Source organism: Jatropha curcas, chromosome 3, assembly GCF_041381405.1.
Source record: "Jatropha curcas cultivar XTBG-Jc1 chromosome 3, XTBG_Jcur_1.0, whole genome shotgun sequence".
In the NCBI taxonomy this organism is placed as follows: domain Eukaryota; kingdom Viridiplantae; phylum Streptophyta; class Magnoliopsida; order Malpighiales; family Euphorbiaceae; genus Jatropha; species Jatropha curcas.
This window is the reverse complement of record NC_143153.1, coordinates 3,849,389-3,873,101: the sequence shown is the minus strand read 5'-3', so window position 1 is coordinate 3,873,101 and position 23,713 is coordinate 3,849,389. Positions and strand designations below refer to the sequence as shown.

Genomic DNA, 23,713 nt, shown 5'->3' with positions numbered 1-23,713 from the left:
CCATATACTTACTAATTCTTGTTTTGCTTTTTCCTCCTTTACAATATAATTTAAGTTGACAACTGATAATATAACATTATATCCTGCTTAGAACTAGAGAATTTGTAATTAAGATAAAATTTTCATATATGATTTACCATTAAAATCCTCATTTCATTTTTAAAATCTAACTTATCTTTAATATTTTTAAGGAAAACTTTTTCTTTAAAAAATATTTTTTAAATAATTTATTTTTCGTTATTTGATTATATTATTTAAAATTAATTAAAACATTAAAATTTTTTTAACTTATAAAAAATAAAAATAAAAATATTTAAATTTATGAAAATTTCATATTATTTAAAAAAATTATTGTTAAGTATAAAAAAATACATAAAAAAATGATACGTTAGAATAGTCGCGAGCAAATGATAGTGGTGACAGATGAATTGTAATATTGACGGTCATTGATTAATGAATTAAAAAATAGGTAGTTATAGTGTTATAACAAATTTATCAATATAAAAAATATTTTTTATTTGGAAAATAAAAAGTCATTTCTTCAAAATTACTTAGATTTGATTTGAAAAATATTGTCCCTTAATTGATTTTTATGAGTATGCCAAATATCAAAAAATTTTGAAATTATTTTCATACAAATTATTTTTTTCTGAAAACAAAAGGAGTTTGAGTTTTGATGGATATGTTAAGATCAAATACACTTACAGATTGAATTGAACTTTCAAATTAGAGTTCTTGTTTTTTTTCTTTGTCCATGGGCAAGGGAAAAAAATTTGAAAAATTATCAAGTATTGCCAAGTAAATGTTCCAATGATCAAATACCATGTTCTCAAGGCTAATTCTTTTCATAAACTCAAAGAGAAGTCTCCTTCAAATTTTCTGATTACATTCTTTTGAGTGGTAATTTTCTTTCCATCTAATCGCCATTACAACTCAAAAAAGGAGAGAAAACAAAAATTATATGCATTCACTAGTCTCTAATTAAGGATTAACAACTCGCTAATTGCAGTAACTTCTTTGGCTACGCATTCTAGCTCCCCAACTCATACTCCCTGAATCTTTATAATTACTTCTTTTTAATAACTCCGTAAGCTGAGACTGCCATTTTTGTTCCCAGTCACTTCTATCGTCAAATCCGTCTTGGCTTCTGTGTCTCTTCCCAGTAGAGAAAATCGAGTTTAAGTCTAGTCCTCCACTGGCCATACCTCTGTCATACAAAGATCTAGCTTTTGGATCAGACAGAGTCTCATATGCTTCTTGAATTTTGATAAACCTCTTTGTATATTCTTCTTTGCGTTCCGGTGGCGAAACGTCGGGGTGGTATTTTCTTGCAAGTTGTTTATAAGCTTTCTTTATTTCTGAAATACTTACATTTTCTGATATACCCAACAAATAGTAAAAGCTTTCTGGTTTTACATACACTGTATCAGCCATGGCGGCCTTAATTGGACGTGCTCTGTTCGGTTTGTAATTAGTATTTTTGAAGGCAAAGTTTGATTTTGGCAAATGGGTATTGAAGGGGAGATTAGAAGATGGATTAAGAGTGGATTTTGAAGTTGAGAGATTGGGTTTGGAGATGGTTTGAAAGGAAGAAGAGATCATTCCTGCAGTAGTCATGTTTTTCCCTGTTTTTTCTTTTTGGCTGTTGTTTTGCTCTGCAACTTGTTTTTGAGCTGTTTATGGGAAAGGAAGGCGGGGAAGAGGCGATATATATAGAGGGAGTTGGGCAGGTGAGACCGTGAGAGAGTATATAATAAAGGCAAGTCTATTTTATTTTACTATAATTAAAAAGCAATTTCTAGATTCTAGAATAATAAAAATAAATAATAAGAAAGGTACATCTGAAACTAGGAACATTTTCAACTTTTCTTTTTCCTTTCCCCCCTCAAAAAAAAAAAAAAAAAAAAAAAAATTCCTTTTTCTTCGTTTTCATTTGTAAGCCTTCTACACATGTCTTCTCATTTCCTTGATTCGTACATATTCCATGCATCATTTTTTTTAAGGGAAAATTAAGTTGTATATTGCTCTCGTCCATCTACTCGTATAAAATTATTGCATAATAATTAAAAAGTTATTGATTTTCCTAAATTATAATAAATATTCATTAATTTTATTAAATTATACGTTACAAAATTATAAAGTCAGCTAGCGTGTTTAATATAAACAAGGTGAAACTGAAAAAATAGCATTAATTACTTCTAAATATTCTTAAAACAACTTATATTTTTTTTAAAAAAAATCTTAAAATGAATTATATTTATGGAAAGAGAAAGTACATAAATCAACAAATTCATAAATTTTCTTTGAGAATGAGAAATTTCATAAATTTTAATTTTGATAGAATTGGCAAATTTCACAGATTACTCCTTGAAACAAATTTAATACTGGTTCCATCAACTTCTTAAAGAAAAAAAAAGTTCACTCAATTAAAGCAATATTTTGTAGAGCATAAAAGTTTTTTATCTTTCCAATAAAATGCGTTTTCTGATGATCAAATTTATATTCTCAATCTTATGGGTGTTGAAGACCTTACCAAGATCACTTACCAACATTTTCTCGGTGTCTCACCCTCAATTTTGTGTCTAGTTTTTAAGTTACTCTCTTGTTTAAAAAAATTAAGATTTTTGTGGTTAGGGAGAAAAATTAAGAAAAACAAATAAATAAATAAATTCGGTATAGATATTTCCCCGTTGATATACAGTATAGAAATTTCAACCACGAGCATACTAATATAGCCTGACTCTTGTACATTAAAAATTCGGTATGGCTAGGTTCATTTGCTTCTTCTTGTGGATTATGACTACACACTCCTAATTTTCCTTTTGTGGTATTCTTTCTTGCTTAGCATAGGAGGTTGTGGGTGTAGCTTATTCTAAATGGTGTAATTCTTAGCCTGTTTTCATTTTTATATATATAAAAAATTTTTTTAGTATGGTGCATTGTCTTCTTTACTTTGGGAAATGTATAATAAAATTTTATTTTCAATAATTTAGAAGGAATTATCAAAAGAAATTATTCCTATTATAACAACTTGTCACTTCCAAAACAAAAAAAAATGATTCTTTCCACAATTATTATATATCAGTTTTTATTAATTCGGTAAGACGTAGACGATGCAACTTTGGATCTATTAAATATCAGTTTCCACAAGTTGCAATAAATATAATTATTGATGAGAATTATAGCAACTTGGTTAAGGAAATTGCATTTTCATAGTTAAGTACAATGAATTTTTAAATTTATTTTATCATTTATATTAAAATTTATATTATTAATATTATTATAATTTATAGTTTGGAAGCAATTTACTTGTGAAAAAATTAATTTATATGTCAAATATATTCAAAGGGAAATAATTTCATTGGAAGTACACTACTTATCGGGAAATAGATCATTTTGAACCAAACAAAACTTAGATGAACATGTTAAATTATGGATTAATCTAATGACATATTATACCATGTACACCTATTTTGTAATTACAGTGATATTATTATATGATCAGTGATTTTATTATATTAAAATATCACACGTATTCTATATTGGACTATGAGTTTGGGAGCCTAATTATATTTATAGATTTAATAATATCGAATTACCTTCCAAACTTTCAAACGAGCATAATGGTAGGAAAACCTAATTAACGTATAAACTACGAGCATAATGGTAGGAAAACCTAATTTAACGGATAAACTCCTATATGTATGTATAGTTTTTTTTTTTTTTTTTTCTTTGATCAATTTTTATATTAACATCCCCCTTACCTATAAATTCTAGGTTCATGTATATCTCTCATTATGTTAAACAGATGAAAGCAGTGTACAAATCAACACTAAATTCCCATTGATAATATAGAAAAGGCCCACATCCAAATAATAGTCATTGATTGAATAGGGTGAAAGAGATTGAGGTAAAAGTTTAAACACTTCACAATCAAGTAATTGAATTTGGTACACTTGATCTGTGTAAGCTCACATGGACAAAGAGCAATTTGATTTGAACTGCCACTCAAAACTAAATTGTACCAAATTCTTAAAATTCTCAGCTGTCCTGTCATATACCCTCTCATGTGACATCTGGTTTTGGCCTTTCCTTTTCTAATTCCCAAAGAAAGAAAACAACATGCTCTTTTCTATCTAACTTGAGTAGTGACTTTTCTATCCACCTTAGAATTGATGTTGTCTCTTGCAATAAGGACAAGCCTTGTAGTACTGACTTGACTAATCCTTTCAACCCTATTCAATTGGTTTATGAACCCTTTTGATTTTTTGATTAACTTTCACATCATCTTTGCTTAAATGGCAAATTAAAAAGCGAGAATGAAAGATTGATTTTCTTTCTTCTTGTGGTGGTAGATCCAAATATTTATTTTGCTTCTTGTTTTTCTTTTATTTTGCATCTATTAACCAAACAACGCCAACTCATTTTCCTTCATTATTTTTCCTACCTTACTTTACGTTCTTTAAATGAAACATGCATCAAAGAAGATTTCATTTTGATTTAAGCTTTAGAAAACTACGTATAATGTGTTAGTTTTATTACTAAGTAGTAAAAATTATTTAAGAGTATTCTCAGATAATTTATATACATCAATTTTAATTTTTTGGTCCAACAATCTTAATAAAAATGTAGTCTTTTATATCGAGTTATGCAATTATGAATATTATTATTGAAATCATCTCTCGACGCTTAAAAAGCTAAAACTATAAAAAAAGTTTTTATATAAGGACTGCCTTAGATTTAAATTAATAATTAATTTATTTCATGCGAACAGATGATTTAATATTGATCATGCATCTCGCTAGGCTCACAAATCAAATTTAATTGATATTTCAACACCAATTTGATAAAATATAGATGGAGGTTAGATTTGATACGAAAAAATGAATTCATGGTATTGATGAATAAAATTAAAATAATTTATTAGAATTAATAAAAAAACTTAAAGCTCAATTTTTTTTTGTTACCCTTTGGCCAATAATTAAATTATTCTTGTTCTCATTCAGTTTATAATCCAAAATGAAAATGTTATTATAACATCTTATTCAAATTAAAATCTGTTCGACAAAATTACCTGTTTTAGTAACATGAAAAGTTAAAAGCTAAACGTTATATGAGTTAACTTTTTATAAAATACTATCTTAATCTCTAAATGTTATATTATTGAACACTATAAAAAATAATATCTAGCGTTTTGACCAGTCAAAATGTTAAAAACTACTCAAAAAAAAACCGTTGCATAACACTACTAAATTGTAAAATAATTTATAATGGCAGCATGTCTAGAATGTGGGAGAGATAGAGAATAAAAGAAAAAGTAGTAAAATAATAAACCTTTTTAATTTTCTTGGTCTCTAGAAAGAAACCCCAATTTTCAATGGCTCTACAAGCTTCTTCTTCCCCACGAGAAGTGGACGTGCATTCTCTAGAAATTGAGTTGTGCATCATATAATATTTTTACCTTTTAAACCCTCTCTGGGTCTTGTTGTCACGAGTCAATGACATGAGTTTGAACTTTCAGAGTTATCCGAGTCCTTTTCTTTCCACCTCAGACCACAGTATAACGCGGTTGGCCCGCTTCTAGAAACGCTTTTGCTGAAAATGACATGTACTGTAGGCCCTGTGGGCGGCCGGGTCAACCAACGGCTCGTTTGATTTAAATAGAACGAACCAAGGATGAAAAAGGGCAACCGAGTTTCTCGGAATGTAAAATCGAACTGGAATTGATGTCAGAATTGAACCAAATCAGCTAGTTATGTCGGTTTTGCTATATTGGTTTGGTTTTTAAGCCTAACTGATTATTTTTTTAAAATCGAGTTGAACCAATGAAGTGAACTTCCTTGTGAATAGCCTGATTGAACCAAACCGGAGGCGTACAGGCATACGTTTTCTGGGCCCGGCTAGGGAACTCTTGTACCTACTACTAGTTTTTTTTTTTTTTTTTGGGTTGGATCAACAATCTGAACTTCGGATTTGGACCTGATTAGGTTAGCCCAACAATATATAATGTGTGTACTAAGCTTTCAAAGCCCTGTTTGGATCTACGGTTGTGATTTCTATTACTTAAAAAATATTAGAAACTTTTATAAAATATTAAAATTTAGATAAATTATTTTGTGATGCAGGAATTTTATAAAATACTATAAGATACTGTGAAAATATTACAAAATATTGATAAGAAGAGCTATAATTTTGTGACTCACCACATATTTACAAGAAACAACTGTAATTTATAAAATATTAGGAAATATTATAAATTAATTCCAACTGGGGATATTATTTTTTAATCTGCTAATTTTACCAAAAAAAACAGCACCATTTTACAAAATTCTTAAAAATACCACAAAATATTGGCAATCGGAGTTATTATTTTGTATACCATCAATATTACAAAAAAGAACTAATCATCTTTTATAAGAGATTAAGAAGTATTACAAGATACTGGCAATTGAAACTATTATTTTATAATTCGGTGAGTTTGTAAAAACTATTTTTTGTATAAAATATTTAAAAATATTAGTAATTTGACTTATTAATTTGTAATTTGATATCCTCAGAAAAAAATTATTTTTTACAAATTATTAGAAAGTATTACAAAATATTGACTATTGGAGTTAGTATTTTATAATATAGCAATTAGGTTTTTTTTTTTTTTTTTTTTTTTGCAATTTGGAAATTAGGTAGTTTGTGCAATTTTCTTTCCTTTTTATTTATATAATAATAGAAGTAAGACTAACCTAGGCCTATACATAAAAGATAAAACTAGCCTTTGACTTTAATGAAAAATAAGACAAAAGCAGATGATCCATCCTTCTCTACTTTACATCTGGCATCTAAGAAAATGACTCAACTGTAATTGAATCCACCGTGGATTCCACAGATCCGATGAACTTTGCTTATTTTACTCTTCCAAACTGCGGTGTGACAACCGCCGTTCGCCGCCAGTGTCTTGTTACAATTTCCCACTTCTTTGCCTACGCATCCTAGCTCCCCAAGACATGTTCATCTCTGTTAAATCTTCGTCTTCACTACCCCTTTCCCTCTCTAACTCTGTTAGCTGAGACGTCCATTGCTCCCTCCACTCACTTCTTTCTTCTCTTTCCTGCTTAACACGATCATAATCCCATATCAGTAATGGACTTAAATTCTTATAATTTCATCTTTTTGTTTAAATTTAGAGATGGATCTGAAAAGGAACATATATAAATATATTACCTTGGCATAGCGGGATTGCTTTCCAGCAAAGAGAGCCATATGCAAGCCTCTGCTCATATCTCTGTCATAAATAGCTCTTCTTTTAGGGTCAGACAAAGTCTCATAAGCTTCCTGCACTTCAATAAACATCTTCGTATACTCCTCTGTATGATCTGGCGGTGAGACGTCAGGATGGTACTTTCTTGCAAGTTGCTTATAAGCTTTTTTGATTTCTGAAATTGTTCCACTCTCTGATATCCCTAACAATTCGTAAAAGCTTTGTGTGTTTACATAGACGGCGGTATCGGCAGCCATAGTGGCTGTGGCCTTAATCGGAGCGGTTCTGATTGATTTAGAATTAGTTTTGATGGAAAATATTGGTTTTGAGATATGGGTAGTGAAGGGCATTGAGCAGTACTTGAAGCTGCTCTGGTTTGATAAAACAATTCCTTGACTCATTTTTTAGGTTCCTTGTGAGCGCAAGTGTAAATTACCTACTAATGATGTTGTATTGTATATAAAACGTTGGAGAAAGTAATTTTGGCATTTATGAATACTTTCATTGACTTTTTTATTTTTCGTGAATAGTTGGAAAAAGCTATTGTTACTGGCCACGCAAATGATAATTAATTTTTAAATTTTATTAGAGTGTATTTATAAATAAAAAAAATTTTATGTTTCATTGATTTAGTTCATTGGCCGTTCATAAATCAATTTTAGGTAAATTTAATTAGAAAAACTTAAATCCATACATAAGAGATTAAGAAGTTTAATTAGAAATTAATTTTTAATACCCACTTATATCAGATTAATTTTGATGTGCATAAAAAGTAAAATAGTTAATATAGATCAACTTCTTGCTGTAATTTTCTGTATGTTAATTAATTTAATTAGCTATAAATTGTTTTCATGAAGATCATTCCATTCAGGGATCTCTCTCTCCTCCGTACAAGAGATATTTGACAAATCATAAATAATTGGCGTCGGTGCTATGTAGGCTGTCAATGGGCTTTCTATGGGGCCGACCTGTCAAATTTATGTTGTTTTCCTTTAAAAGTCGCAGGTAGTTGGGCTCATAGTAGGCCCACCTTTTAATTCTTCCTTTCCTTTTCACATTTTGCTTGGTTCGACGTGTAACGAAACTTTAGAATCTGATCCACTCAATGATCTAATTCAATTCAATTCAGGCCAGTGGATTTGAAAAATATATTGAATTAGATTGGATTAATTGTTTTTAAAATTCACAAATTGAAGTGAATCATAGTTTCATTAGGTAAATTCGTTAACCAAACTCATCCTATAAATACTAATAAATATATATTATATATATTTATAGATCAATACTATAAAATAACACTAATAATAACAGAAAAAAAATTGAGAGAATATATATACACATATTATGAAATTTATTTATATCATTAAAAGTTAATTCTATTAAAAATTCTCCAACGTTATATTAATTAATTATATTAAGACGGTTTAATTCAATCATAAATTAATTTATTTTTAAATAAATATAAAAATAAACAAATAAGTCATATACACATAATTAATTTGGAATCCTATATTTATATATATTCTCGATTTGATTTGGTTGAATATTGAAATTGTGGCGTTGATTGATTTCAATTTAAATCATTTTAATGATGAGGATGATAGATTTCACAGTTATGCAAGTGACAAAGTTGAGTTGCGTCTTATTCCTCAAAAGTCAATATCTACCTTCCCCATCTACATTTTGTTTCTCTGTTTTTTCTTTTATGTCTCTTTCTGAGATAAATGAAGACATTGACACAAAAAATCATGCCAACCACTAATGGATAGTTAATGCAGGCATCAACTTCTCAAGAGGGGGACCAAGATGATGGAGCTTGCGGTTGTGAAATCGAAGAAAATCCTTTTTAGGATTTACTGTGTTGTCTTTGACAAGGAGTGATTAATAAACATGGAGCTTCTACTACAACTTTTTCATCCTTTGTACCTCAACGCTCTTTGTTGTTATTAAATTTAAATTTATAATAGAAACATATTTAAAATTTTTAGCTAATTCTCCTTGAAAAGCTGAAGTAGAACACTTATCTTTTTAAAGCAAAGCAAGGATTTCATTTTTCTATTTCATGCATGTTTCTGACAAAATTAACATTACATTAGTAAACAAAATAAAAATAAATAAATAAGTATTATATTAATTAAAGAAATAATTTATATAAACAGAATAGGGATTAAATAAAATAAGATAATCAAATATTTTATTAGCTTCTATGGAGACAAAGATGGCTTAACGTATGGAGCATAATTTCTCAGTGTCTTTTGTTTTTTTTTTCTTTTATACAAAAAAAAAAAAAAAAAAGACATCAAAGTATAAAAAGCTACTTTAACAATGTTGATCGAGATGGAGCAATTGAGACTCATTCTTTCTTAATTAAAGATTTTGAATTCGAATTTTGAGTATAGAAATTGCGACTGAAAAATCACCACTATATGCACCATGCCAATACTCGAATTCGATACAATAGGAGTAAAACGAGCTTTTCAGATACCGGTCATTGTAGCTTTTTTTTTTTAAAAAAAATGTAAAGGATGTTAGACTAGTAGTGTGATGGGTGATGAAAACTGGTGTGGTACATGCAGGCACAAGAGAGCTCGTTGTAAGTATAATTGGAATTGAATTGAAATCAAACCTTACCGTACATGAATTGACATCGTCGGTCCAAAGTTTTAGACCGGAATCGATTCGATTAGAATCGAAAATTTATATGTTTATTTTTTAAAAACTTCTATTTTATACTCCTCTACAAATCTAGATAAATATTTACTAAAAAGTAAAAAATTTAAAAATGTAAGATGGTAAAAAAAAAAAAAAAGATAATCAGTTTAAAATTATATTGTTTGATACAAATGGAAGTTTAATGTTTTTTTCCTTTTAAATTTATTTACTTAGTTTAAAATTATATTGTTCAGAGCATTTTTCAAATCTTTTAATAATTTGTTTATTTAATAATATTTAAAAAAATAAAATAATAACTTATTTGATTATTTAGTATTTCTCTGTAAAATTAATTTTATTTTTTATATGAACATGAACATTCTAAAAGTTATTTAAAATAAAGTTTATCAATATTTTTCTAAATTCACATTTATTTTTTGAAAAAAAATGTAGTTTTAGAATTAAATTATTATTTTCAATTTTTTTGAAAAAAAATTTTATTTTCATTTTTATTTTTATTTTTTCAAAAATTAATACTCAGAAACCGTTGATTTATCAAAACCACGTCAATATCCGTCAGAATCGAAAATCGGAATAAAACCAACAGTTTAAAGCCGATTTGGATTCAACATTTAATTGAGCCATGCCTAGATTCTAGCACTCCTGTCGGCCCTTGGGATCTGTGGCGCGGAGAACACGCTATAGACCATACAAAAGTGCCAATGATCTCGGCTTCTAATCCAACGCCTGTGCTGGACCCATCAGCCAGTGTGTTCGCCTCATCACCGTTCCTCTAACAATTCACACCCTGTAGAGCCTTCGCGAGCCCAACACCACATTCGGGCGGCCCAAGTGGTTGGCCCACGAAAATTCATATTCTTTTCTCCGCTAGATTAAAGCATCCACCTCAAAATAAGATAAATTTTTAAATTTTTTTTATAGTACAATCACAACAGAAAGTTTAACAAAATTTAAATTTAACGTGTAATTATAACAGTAAAGTTATAATAATTTGGATTTAAGGTATAGTTATGAGAAAAAGTTAAAATTAAAGTGTTTATACGTTAAAATTCTTTTTAGAGTGTAGTTCTTATAATTTGTAAACTTTAGGGTATTTTATAGCATGATTTAATCAACTCATTCTTTGGGTTAAAACTTAAAATCAATGAGCTAAGAGTTTTAAATTTATATATTTTTATTTGTTAATTTTTATCAAATTTCAAATTAGGATACAAATATGTTAAAAAGTTATAATTGAAGTGTTGAAGAATTAAATTAAATTTAAGGTGTGATTATTACGAGACATAAAATTATGATTATGACTTTTTTTTTTGGTATGATTTAGCCACAAGAAGTGATGGAAACCAGTTCCTACAGTTCAACAAGTGTTTCAACATTTATAAAAAAAAAAAAATTCAACATTTCTAAAAAAAAAAAAAAGAAATATTAAACACAGACAACCTCTATTTTTTGTTTCAGATTTATATAATTTTAGATAGATAGATATAAAATATATAGATATATAGAATATGGATATGTATAAACTCGGTTTGAACTTATTTATTTTGCTCATATAATAAATGAATCGAGTTTGAACTTGAATTAAAGCCTATATATTTATATACACATATAGATTAATGGCTATGACTTACTTACACTTAATAATTTTTTATACATTAATTGATATGACATACTTACACTTAATATTTTTTTTTTATCCACGGATTATGGTTCAATTGGCAACGCAGGATAAACATGTAGGAAGTGAAAGAGCTCTCGAATTCAGTTCCCACTAAACACACCTGCAGGGAGCCCCGAGCCATAGTCCATGGTGATAGGATGCAGATACCGATGGTTTATACCAAAAAACAGTTTTTTATTTGAAAAAAAATAATATTGTTACTAGCTTATCATTTTTTTTTTCAATAAATGATCATAAATAACATCATTTGAGCACAAAAAGTTTTCGATTGGTTTGGTGTATTGGTGAAATCCACACACTAAGTGCAGGTGAGCCCGTACACTAATATACTTAGGGCTTGTTCGATAATACTAGTTATTTTGGTTGCTAGTAGCTGTTGTAGTAGCTAGGTGTTTATATAACAAAATTAAAAGTATTCAGAAAAAATAGTTGTTTAATTAGTTATTCAACTTAAAATGAGAAAAAAATCATATTAATTGTTTAATTAACTGAATTCGAAAAAAATAAACAATGACATAATTAGTAAAAAAAACTTAATTAATGTCTATGGAATGCTAACTGTTGGAACGTGTGTTTAATGTTTCATAAAAATCTCTCATGGCCTCTAAAAATTACTATAAATATTATGCTATCCAACAATATAATTAATGGATATATAGTTTTGATTTGGTGAAAATGGTCAACGTTGGGTCAACTCCATACCTCAAGGTTTCATTTGAATTCTAACTTGTGAAAATGTGAGTGTCAAAGTGTGAAAGCATAAGCCACATTTTCAGTTATTTTCCTTTATAAATACTAGGCAACCTTAGGCAAGATTACAGCAGCATTAACAATTCTCTATTCCAGAACATGGATTTCTCTTCTCCCATCCAGATTATTCTATATTCTCTTGCTTTACTGTTTCTCTATGCTTTATGGAGGAAAATAACCAAAAAAACCACCAAAACCAAGAAATTTAAAGTCCCTGAACCATCAGGGTCATGGCCATTAATTGGTCATCTTCATCTTCTAACCTGGACCAATAACAGGAATACGTGAAGCCATGGAAGATTGTGACATTAATGGCTATTATATCCCTAAAGGCACTCGTCTGATCGTTAACATATGGAAATTACAGAGAGATCCTCGAGTTTGGAATAATCCTGACGAGTTTTTACCGGAAAGATTTCTTACAACTCATTCTGATATTGATCTTAGAGGTCAGAATTTTGAATTTATTCCTTTTAGTTCAGGAAGAAGGGCTTGCCCGGCTATTAATTTTGGGTTGCAAGTCGTTCATTTGACGCTTGCCAGGTTAATTCAGGGTTTTGATTTATCAAGAATTGCAAATGTGCCTGTGGATATGAAGGAAGGACCGGGACTTTCTTTGCCAAAGGTTAATCCTGTAGAAGTTATCCTCAAACCTAGGCTTAGATTCGGAGTTATATCAATGTCTTTAGTTAGTTAATTTCAAATATATATATATATATATATATATATATATATATATATATAGATATTAATCCATATTTATATCCAGTAGGGTCACAAAGACGGTAAAACATTCCCTATTAAGTTTAAAAGGTGCTTCATACTTAGCGTTTGAAGTCTATGAAAGAGAAACTATTGCCATCTATCTATTTCACATGTTTATACTTAGGGTTCGAAGTCCATGAAAGAGAAACTGTTGCTATCTATCTATTTCACGTGTTGATAGTTGTAATATTAGTATCTTTATAATTAAGCAATCAGGAGGTGAACACCCTGATTGAAGGCCTTTACTTGATTTCTATAAATAAACTAAGCTCAAACAAGATTGCCATTAGTGAATTTTTCGAACATTTGATTTTAAATATGATTACGAGAATGATTGCAGGGAATAGATATTTTAATTATGTGAATGATGAAAAAGATGAAAAAGGAGGGAAAAGAATAGGGAAGCTGATGAAGGAATTTATGTATGTTTCAGGTCTTTTTGTTCCTTCAGATGTATTCCCATTTTTATGGTGGATGAACTTTTTGGGACCTGCTAAAACTATGAAGCGTCTATCTAAAGAACTGGATTCTCTTTTGCAAACTTGGATTGATGAACATAAATTGAAGAGAATCAATCAGATTAGAGATGATGGTGATTGCAAGAGCATAGAGAAGGAGGACTTCATTGATGTGATGCTATCAGTTTTAGAGGATGATTTCTTTGGTCACTTAGGGAAGACATCATTAAAGGAACAGTCCTTGTAAGTCTTCGTTAATCTAAACTTAAGTTTCATAAAAAATACAACGGTTTGAACCAAATCGATCTAATTCAGTCTTACAATTTAAACATTTTGATTCTATTAATTAATATAGAATTTTCTATTATATTCTATTAATATAGAATATAATATATTGTAATTTGAATATTTTAAATGTTATGCTTGCAGGCTCATATAATAGGAGGAGCTGATACAACATCGATAACCCTAACATGGATTTTGTCAAATTTATTGAACAACAGACATGCACTAGAGCTTGCCCAACAAGAACTAGACCTCAAAGTTGGAAGAGAAAGATGTGTACAAGATTCTGACATAGAAAAATTAGTATACCTTCAAGCCGTTATTAAAGAAACATTGCGATTATACCCACCAGGTCCACTTGCAGTTCCACACGAAGCAGTAGAGGATTGTTACATTTCTAGGTATTATATTCCGAAAGGAACTCGAATATTTGCAAATTTGTGGAAATTACATAGAGATCCAAATGTTTGGTCGAATCCTGACGAGTTCTTGCCAGAAAGATTTCTTGCTAATGAAGGTAAAAATGTAGATTTTTCTGGTCAGAATTTTGAGTATATACCATTTGGATCCGGAAGAAGGTCTTGTCCTGGTATTAATTTTGCAATACAAGCAATACAGATGACTGTTGCTAGGTTACTTCAAGCATTTAGCTTCACAACACCATTTGGTCAGGCTGTGGATATGACTCATGAAGGTATAGGTATTACCTTGCCTAAGGCTACTCCTCTGGAAATTCAGATCACTCCACGTCTTTCTTCTGAATTATATGAATACTAGATGGTAGATTTAAGTCCAAAGTTATCATTTTTGGGGTTTATGAGAAGTTGTGCACTATGAATTGAATTATTTCAATTTGCTTATATGAATAAATCAACTTTGTTCCAATATTTACTCGAATATAATTTTTTTTTACTCAACTATAAATATGAGACTAATCTAGTTTCGAGATTGTGCCTGCCTGTTGTTTATAAATTATAGAGATCGTCTATTATTTTTAAGCATGCTTACCATTTGATTCGCTTCTCATGGCTTATTGAAATCGTTTATAAAACTATAAGATTCTAGGTAAGAAGCCACTAATTTATTAGATTAAGTTTAGGAGACAAATTGTTAAAAAAAAAAAAAAAAGATTAATCGGATTAATTCAAGCCCAAACTAAGTAGAGTTAGACTATTATTTTTCGTTTTGTGATAGATAACAATGGGCTGGACTGAAACCATGATAAATCCAGCCCGTTGGCAAATTTAAACCTTAAACTAAGCTAGACCCAACCTATATCTTAAGGTTGATTCAACCTAACCTAGCTCCTTCCTATATTTATTAATTGTTGAATGATATTGAGTATGATAGATGAATTCTTTTTTTTTTTTTTTTTTTTTGCCATTCGATATTATAGATCTATTCAGCAAAATTAACTATTTTGACAGCTTTTCATGAAAAGCATTTAGCTTTTTGAGAACCTATAAGGGATAATACAACCCAACGAGAGAAATGAATGCCAATTGAAATTAAATGTTACATTATCAAGAATCAAATCTAGAAACGTGGTCCCAGACTCCACCCTTACAACTAGGCTAGAAGTCATTTGTAATGAATTCGAATTTAACTTCAAAAATGGCAAAGTAACAAATACACCATTATTGGGATCAATCTTGACACAAATGTGTGGATATAAATGGACAGACTATCTATCTGAGTGGGAATTTTTCCCCTCAGTTTTTGTAATATATATATTAATAAAGTATAATTAGTTAAGTGTTTAATTTAATTAATTAATTAAAATTGATATAATATTAAGAAATCACATATACATGACGATAAAAATAATTAAGTCATACACAGATAAGTCTCTTTCTGAGATAAATGAAGACATTGACACAAAAACTAATGCCAACCACTAATGGATAGTTAATGCAGGCATCAACTTCTCAAGAGGGGGACCAAGATGATGGAGCTTGCGGTTGTGAAGTCGAAGAAAATCCTTTTTAGGATTTACTGTGTTGTCTTTGACAAGGAGTGATTAATAAACATGGAGCTTCTACTACAACTTTTTCATCCTTTGTACCTCAACGCTCTTTGTTGTTGTTAAATTTGAATTTATAATAGAAACGTATTCAACATTTTTAGCTAATTCTCCTTGAAAAGCTGAAGCAGAACACTTATCTTTTTTAAAGCTAAGCAAGGATTTCATTTTTCTATTTCATGCATGTTTCTGACAAAATTAACATTACATTAGTAAACAAAATAAAAATAAATAAATAAGTATTATATTAATTAAAGAAATAATTTATATAAACAGAATAGGGATTAAATAAAATAAGATAATCGAATATTTTATTAGCTTCTATGGAGACAAAGATGGCTAAACGTATGGAGCATAATTTCTTAGTGTCTTTTGTTTTTTTTTTTTTTTTAATACAAAAGAAAAAAAAAAAAGACATCAAAGTATAAAAAGCTACTTTAACCATGTTGATCGAGATAGAGCGATTGTGACTCATTCTTTCTTAATTAAAGATTTTAAGTTCAAATTTTGGATATAGAAATTGCCACTGAAAAATTGCCACTATATACACCATGCCAATACTCGAATCCGATATAGTACGAGTAGAATGAGCTTTTCGGATAACAGTGATTATAGCTTTTTTTTTTTGAAAAATGTAAAGTATGTTAGACTAGTAGTGTCATGGGTGATGAAAACTGGTGTGGTACATGCAGGCACAAGGGAGCTCACGGTTTAAAAAAAATCTTAGAATTAAAATTTTTTATTTTCAATTTTTTTGAAAAAAAAAAAAAAAATTTCATTTTAGAACCACATCAATACCCGTCAGAATCGAAAATCGGAATAAAACCAACAGTTTAAAGCCCCGATTTGGATTCAACATTTTAATGAGCCATGCCGAGATTCTAGCACTCCTGTCGGCCCTTGGGATCTGTGGCGCGGAGAACACGCTATAGACCATACAAAAGTGCCAATGATCTCGGCTTCTAATCCAACGCCTGTGCTGGACCCATCAGCCAGTGTGTTCGCCTCATCACCGTTCCTCTAATAATTTACACCCTGTAGAGCCTTCGCTAGCCCAACACCACATTCGGCCGGCCCAAGTGGTTGGCCCACGAAAATTCATATTCTTTTCTCCGCTAGATTAAAGCATCCACCACAAAATAAGATAAATTTTTAAATTTTTTTTATAGTACAATCACAACAGAAAGTTTAACAAAATTTAAATTTAACGTGTAATGATAACAGTAAAGTTATAATAATTTGGATTTAAGGTATAATTATGAGAAAAAGTTAAAATTAGAGTGTTTATACGTTAAAATTCTTTTTAGAATGCATTTCTTATAATCCGTAAAATTTAGGGTATTTTATAGCATGATTTAATCAACCCATTCTTTGAATTAAAATTTAAATCGATAAGCTAAGAGTTTCAAATTTAATATATTTTTATTCATTAATTTTTATCAAATTTCAAATTAGGATACAAATATGTTAAAAAGTTATAATTGAAGTGTTTGAAGAATTAAATTAAATTTAAGGTGTGATTATTACGAGACAAAAATTATGATTATGTTTTTTTTTTTTTTTGTATGATTTAGCAAAAAGAAGTGATGGAAACCAGTTGCTACAGTACAACAAGTGTTTCACGTTGTGATGGAAACAGGACAAGACATTTGAATATAACCTTAATAAAAATATAAAATTTTAAGTAAAGAGATATACCAGATTGTCCTTGTCAGAACGTGAAACATGACGAATGATTTTAATTTCTGAATCAAAATCCCTTTGATTGACTTTTCTACATGTCTTGATTGCATTTATACTCAACTTAAAATTAAAATAGCATCTTAAAAATTAAAACAATATAAATATAAATTGATTTAAACTTTATTTTGAAAGAAAATATTATAATTCAACATATATAAAGTTATGGGTTCAATATGTGAAAGAAAAAAAAAACATTTATAGAAAAGGGATTACGAAATTTAAAACTATTATACCACTTTGATTCCTAAAACTATATTATACATTCATTCCATATAATTCAATATGACATATATTGTGCAATACTTATATTAGATTCTAGTGAAAATGCAAATAAAGTTTACAAAACTAAGAATGTTTTTTTAAATTAATTCAAGAAGACTTTATTATTTTTTATTTATTACATTAAATAAATTTTCAATGTATTTAAAATGCTGAAGATTTGATAGTAAACATCTAAACATTTAAAAATTTGAAAATAAAAATATTAATAAATATTAGATGTGAATATAAACATATATAATTAAATTTTAAAGATCTCTATATAATTATGATTAGATTTTCAAAATTATATTTATTATTATTAAATATTAATTTTTAAAGTTCCAAAAATATTTTAAATGGTCAATTAAAATATAGAAAAATAAAAAATTCAACATTTCTAAAAAAAAAAAAATAGAAATATTAAACACAAACAACCTCTATTTTTTGTTTCAGATTTATACAATTTTAGATAGATAGATATAAAATATATAGGTATATAGAATATGGATATAGATAAACTCGGTTTGAGCTTATTTATTTTGCTCATATAATAAAGGAATCGAGTTTGAACTCGAAGTAAAGCCTATATATTTATATACATATATAGATTAATGGCTATGACTTACTTACACTTAATAATTTTTTTTTATCCTCGGATTGTGGTTCGATTAGCAACGCAGGCTAAGCATGTGGGAAGTGGAAGAGCTCTCGAATTCAATTCCTACTAAACACACCTGCAGGGAGCCCCGAGCCATAGTCCATGGTGATAGGATGCAAATACCGATGGTTTATACCAAAAAACAGTTTTTTATTTGAAAAAAAATAATATTGTTACTAGCTTATCATTTTTTTTTCAATAAATGATCAGAAATAACATCATTTGGGCACAAAAAGTTTTCGATTGGTTTGGTGTATTGGTGAAATCCACACACTAAGTGCAGGTGAGCCCGTACACTAATATACTTAGGGCTTGTTCGATAATACTAGCTATTTTGGTTGCTAGTAGCTATTGTAGTAGCTAGGTGTTTATATAACAAAATTAAAAGTATTCAGTAAAAATAGTTGTTTAATTAGTTATTCAACTTAAAATGAGAAAAAAATTATATTAATTGTTTAATTAACTGAATTCGAAAAAAATAAACAATGACATAATTAGTAAAAAAAACTTAATTAATGTCTATGGAATGCTAAATGTTGGAACGTGTGTTTAATGTTTCATAAAAAATTCTCATGGCCTCTAAAAATTACTATAAATATTATGCTATCCAACAATATAATTAATGGATATATAGTTTTGATTTGGTGAAAATGGTCAACGTTGGATCAACTCCATACCTCAAGGTTTCATTTGAATTCTAACTTGTGAAAAATGTGAGTGTCAAAGTGTGAAAGCATAAGCCACATTTTCAGTTATTTTCCTTTATAAATACTAGGCAACCTTAGGCAAGATTACAGCAGCATTAACAATTCTCTATTCCAGAACATGGATTTCTCTTCTCCCATCCAGATTATTCTATATTCTCTTGCTTTACTGTTTCTCTATGCTTTATGGAGGAAAATAACCAAAAAAACCACCAAAACCAAGAAATTTAAAGTCCCTGAACCATCAGGGTCATGGCCATTAATTGGCCATCTTCATCTTCTAACCGGCCAAAAACCAGCCTGTAAGATCCTCGCATCCGTTGCTGATGAATCAGGTCCTTTTTTCTCCCTCAGGCTAGGTTTTAACCAAATACTGGTCATTAGCAGTTGGGAATTCGCCAAAGAATGTTTTACCAAAAACGACAGAGTTTTAGCAACAAGAGCAAGCATAGCAGCTGGGAAATACATGGGTTATAACAATGCTATTTTCGCATTAGCCCCCTACGGACAATACTGGAGGGATATCAGAAAACTCGCGACTCTTCAGCTTCTTTCGAACAATCGCCTTGAAGCCCTTAAACATGTTCGATTTTCGGAAATTGATTTGTTCTTGAAAGAATTATATGATTTGTATTCTCAAAATCATAATCAAAAGGTGATAATAAGCAAGTTATTGGAGCGATTGACGTTTAATATAATCTTAAGAATGATAGTTGGTAAAAGATTTTGCAGTAAAAGTTACAGCGAAGAGAACAGCGAGCCATGGCGGTATAAAAAGGCTATAGAAGAAGCTACTTATCTGTTTGGGAGTGCTGTTCTGTCTGATGCAATTCCATGGCTAGAATGGATTGATTATAAAGGGTACATCAATAGAATGAAGAAAACTGGTAAAGAACTTGATGATTTGGTTGGAAAATGGTTAGAAGAGCATTTAATGAAGAAGAAATGGTTAAATGAAAATGAGAATGGTGAAAATGACTTCATGGATGTTATGTTATCTCACCTTCAAGAAGATGAAATTGCAAATTCTGGATATTCACGTGATATTGTCGTTAAGGCAACTGCAATGGTACGTATATATATAATTTATTTATTTATTGTTGTTGTGAACTTGTTATTGTAATAGATTTGCACATATTCCGTATATGGACACCAACTAATGTAAATAGAGATTTTGAAAAAATTATTTTTAATTAATTTTTTTCTAATAAATGATCAGAAATATATGGTTTAAATAAAAAATTATTTTTTCACTAATTTAATCTATAGATGCACCTATAATCATAAATAGGGTTTAGGTAAATAAATCCATTTTTAATTAGTCAATCATAAACTATACTTTTTATTTTGATTTTCTTATCAAATTCTTTTAATAATTATTATTTTGAATGAGTTTTTATTTATGAATTGATTTGGTGATAACATGCAAATGAGACTTTGAAGTTCATTAAGTGCAAAATTGACAATACATTATCATTTAACTGAAAAATTAGGAGAAAATTTATAAAGGAAAATATAGTGACAACCCTAGTGGTACCATCTGCCACCACATATTTCGCCGCCACATATTTCTCCTCCACAAAATCTTAGGTTAAGGAAAAAAAATCTAGCGGTACAAGTCCTAATGTTGACGATAAAATTCGGAACGACATTATTTTTTTTTTATATATTAATTGTGCTATTCTAATAAAGTAAATTTAATGAAATCATTCTGAGATAAAGTAATAAAACTAAAAATGGAAAAAAATTCACATAAATATTACTTGGAACTATAAAGTAGTTATATCTCATTAAATTTATCAATTAAAAAAAATATAAGGATCAAAGATAAAACACATTCCTTTTGCAAAATTATAATAATTTTGTGTAAAGGCATACAAATCTATATGATCCATATAAGTTCATGTTTTCTCTTCTTAGTTTTCAATTCTTAGCAATTATTTTAATTAAAATTTTGGAATATTAACAATAACTAATTTGCTCTACAGGTTCTTTCCCTCACTGGAGCTGGAAGCACAGCAGTGACATTAACATGGGCACTTGCCTTACTGCTAAACAACCCAGATGCGCTAAAATCTGCTCAAGAAGAGCTGAACAGTTATGTAGGCAAATCAAAATGGGTTCAAGAATCAGATATTCCAAACCTAAAATATCTTCAAGCCATTATCAAAGAAACCCTACGCTTATACCCACCTGGACCAATAACAGGAATACGTGAAGCCATGGAAGATTGTGACATTAATGGCCATTATATCCCTAAAGGCACTCGTCTGATCGTTAATATTTGGAAATTACAGAGAGATCCTCGAGTTTGGAATAATCCTGACGAGTTTTTACCGGAAAGGTTTCTTACAACTCATTCTGATATTGATCTTAGAGGTCAGAATTTTGAATTTATTCCTTTTAGTTCAGGAAGAAGGGCTTGCCCTGCTATTAATTTTGGGTTGCAAGTCGTTCATTTGACACTTGCCAGGTTAATTCAGGGTTTTGATTTATCAAGAATTGGAAATGTGCCTGTGGATATGAAGGAAGGACCGGGACTTTCTTTGCCAAAGGTTAATCCTATAGAAGTTATCCTCAAACCTAGGCTTGATTTGGAGTTATATCAGTGTCTTTAGTTAGTTAATTTCAAATATATATATATATATTCTTTTTCCTGGTGGAAACTATCAGATCAAAGCCAATTGGCTTGATTAATCCAGATTTATGACTAGTAGGCTCACAACAATCGTAAAGTATTCCCTACTAAATTTAAAAGGTGCTTCATACTTAGGGTTCAAAGTCCATGAAAGAAAAACTATTGCCATCTATTTATTTCACGTGTTGATAGTTGTAATATTAGTGTCTTTATAATTAAGCAATCTAGACAAGTCAAGTTAATTAATATACGTTTGTCTCTTTATATATGTTTATGGTTATAATAAAAATAAAATGGAAATATTTCGTTTTTTTTCTTTATTAATATTTAAGTTTCTTGAATTTTATGTTTGTATGATAAGCTATAAATTTTTACTTGCATTTTTGAATTAAAAATGAAATTTGAATTAAGTTGAAATTTACTGATTTTGTATTATAAAAATAGAAAATGCTTTAATTCTTTTAAGTTCTTAAATCTATTAAAGAACAAAAATATTATATTGAATCTCTTGAAAAAATTAATTTAATTGGTGTTAGCTAATTCGTGGTAAACCCAAAAAAGCTTCTATATAGTACCCTCAATCTCAATCTGAATACATCATTAATTATTGGCATCAATCGTCAAACAATTGTGTGGATATAAATAAACAACCCAAGAGACTCACAGAGTACGTACGTACTACATTAAAATCTAATTTATTTATTTTTCTCAATTTGATGTGTATATATATATATATATATATATATATATATATATATATAGAATGTTCCTAACTTCTTATTTTTCTTTAAATTTTAACTTTTAATTTTTCATAGAAAAATATTGTCAAATTTCATTTTTTAAGAGGCTCAAATTAAATAAGAAAAAAAAATGTAAAATGATCTTATTTTGTAAATTTTCTTTGCCCCTTGGCTCCAACGTAGCTTGGCGTTGAATATATGGCGAATGATTTTGATTTATTTAGTATTTATAAATATTATATTTTCAATTATACTTAAAAATATATATATAAGTATTACATATAAAAATCTAACTGAATAATATTAAAAATTTAGTCGAATGCTCTGGTTCAATAAATTTCTACCTTTACCGGTTGATTAACCAATTTGGCTTTTAAAACATTTTTAATTAGACAAATAGCTATATTACTAGTATTTTAATCAAATTATTGTTCTAATTTTCTTTCTGAATTGTTTGAGAGCTCAAAGTTACTATTAACAGTATTTCACAGAATCATACAAAAGTAATGTTTTTTTATATTAACAGTAATATTCTCGCACTTTTTTTAACAGTTACAGTAATCATGAGAATCACAGAATCATTAAATTGACTAATTCTGCAGAGAATCATAATAATTAATAGTCAACCAAATTAGGGCTCAACTTCCAAATTTCTCTCAATTATTATTGAAAAATCGGCATGCTAAAATAAAATATTAATTAGTCTTTTATTTACTTCTTCCATTTCAAGATAAGTGTTCTATTGTAATATTAGAGAGCTCAAAATTACTATTTGCATACGATCCTAATCGCCTATGACTGTGGAAACGTAGTAAATCAAAACAGAATAAGATTTTTTATTAAAACGAGGGTATTTTAACCATAAAAAAAAAGAGATAAATTCGAAATAATTTTTAAAAAATTATTAGTGTGATTGGTTTGGTCCAACGGCAAGTAATTTCCAAACCAAATTGCAGCTCATATTTCAAAGTTAAGATATGGGCATTCGATCCTTTTTTTTTTCTAGAATAAAAAACTGGAATATTAGTCTTTTTACTTGATTTTTTGTGAGTTCGAAGATATGATTATCCATAGTATTTTTT

At 28.9% G+C, this 23,713-nt stretch overlaps 3 protein-coding genes and 1 pseudogene across 4 annotated transcripts; 2 read left to right on the top strand and 2 right to left on the bottom strand.

Moving 5' to 3' along the window:
* Positions 1–811: 811 nt before the first annotated feature.
* Positions 812–1,700, bottom strand: LOC105644672 (chaperone protein dnaJ 20, chloroplastic). Its single transcript, XM_012230104.4, has one exon. It carries the CDS (start codon positions 1,615–1,617, stop codon positions 1,000–1,002), a length of 618 nt encoding a protein of 205 aa, XP_012085494.1. The 5' UTR covers positions 1,618–1,700; the 3' UTR covers positions 812–999.
* Positions 1,701–6,684: 4,984 nt separating this feature from the next.
* On the bottom strand, positions 6,685–7,721 carry LOC105644681 (chaperone protein dnaJ 20, chloroplastic). Of its 2 annotated transcripts, none has more exons than XM_012230117.4 (2): positions 7,216–7,721; positions 6,685–7,105 (listed from the first exon to the last, which is right to left on the bottom strand). In XM_012230117.4, the coding sequence occupies exons 1-2, from the start codon at positions 7,651–7,653 to the stop codon at positions 6,953–6,955; spliced, it is 591 nt and encodes a 196-aa protein (XP_012085507.1). In that variant the 5' UTR covers positions 7,654–7,721; the 3' UTR covers positions 6,685–6,952. The 2 variants fall into 2 exon arrangements, with proteins under 2 accessions (XP_012085507.1, XP_012085515.1); XM_012230125.4 differs by having other exon boundaries at positions 6,685–7,102; positions 7,216–7,710.
* A 4,927-nt stretch (positions 7,722–12,648) lies between these two features.
* On the top strand, positions 12,649–14,698 carry LOC149497363 (cytochrome P450 CYP82D47 pseudogene; annotated as a pseudogene).
* Positions 14,699–19,226: 4,528 nt separating this feature from the next.
* Positions 19,227–22,201, top strand: LOC149497362 (dimethylnonatriene synthase-like). Its single transcript, XM_089719819.1, has 2 exons — positions 19,227–20,322; positions 21,242–22,201. The coding sequence occupies exons 1-2, from the start codon at positions 19,375–19,377 to the stop codon at positions 21,869–21,871; spliced, it is 1,578 nt and encodes a 525-aa protein (XP_089575945.1). The 5' UTR covers positions 19,227–19,374; the 3' UTR covers positions 21,872–22,201.
* Positions 22,202–23,713: the final 1,512 nt, after the last annotated feature.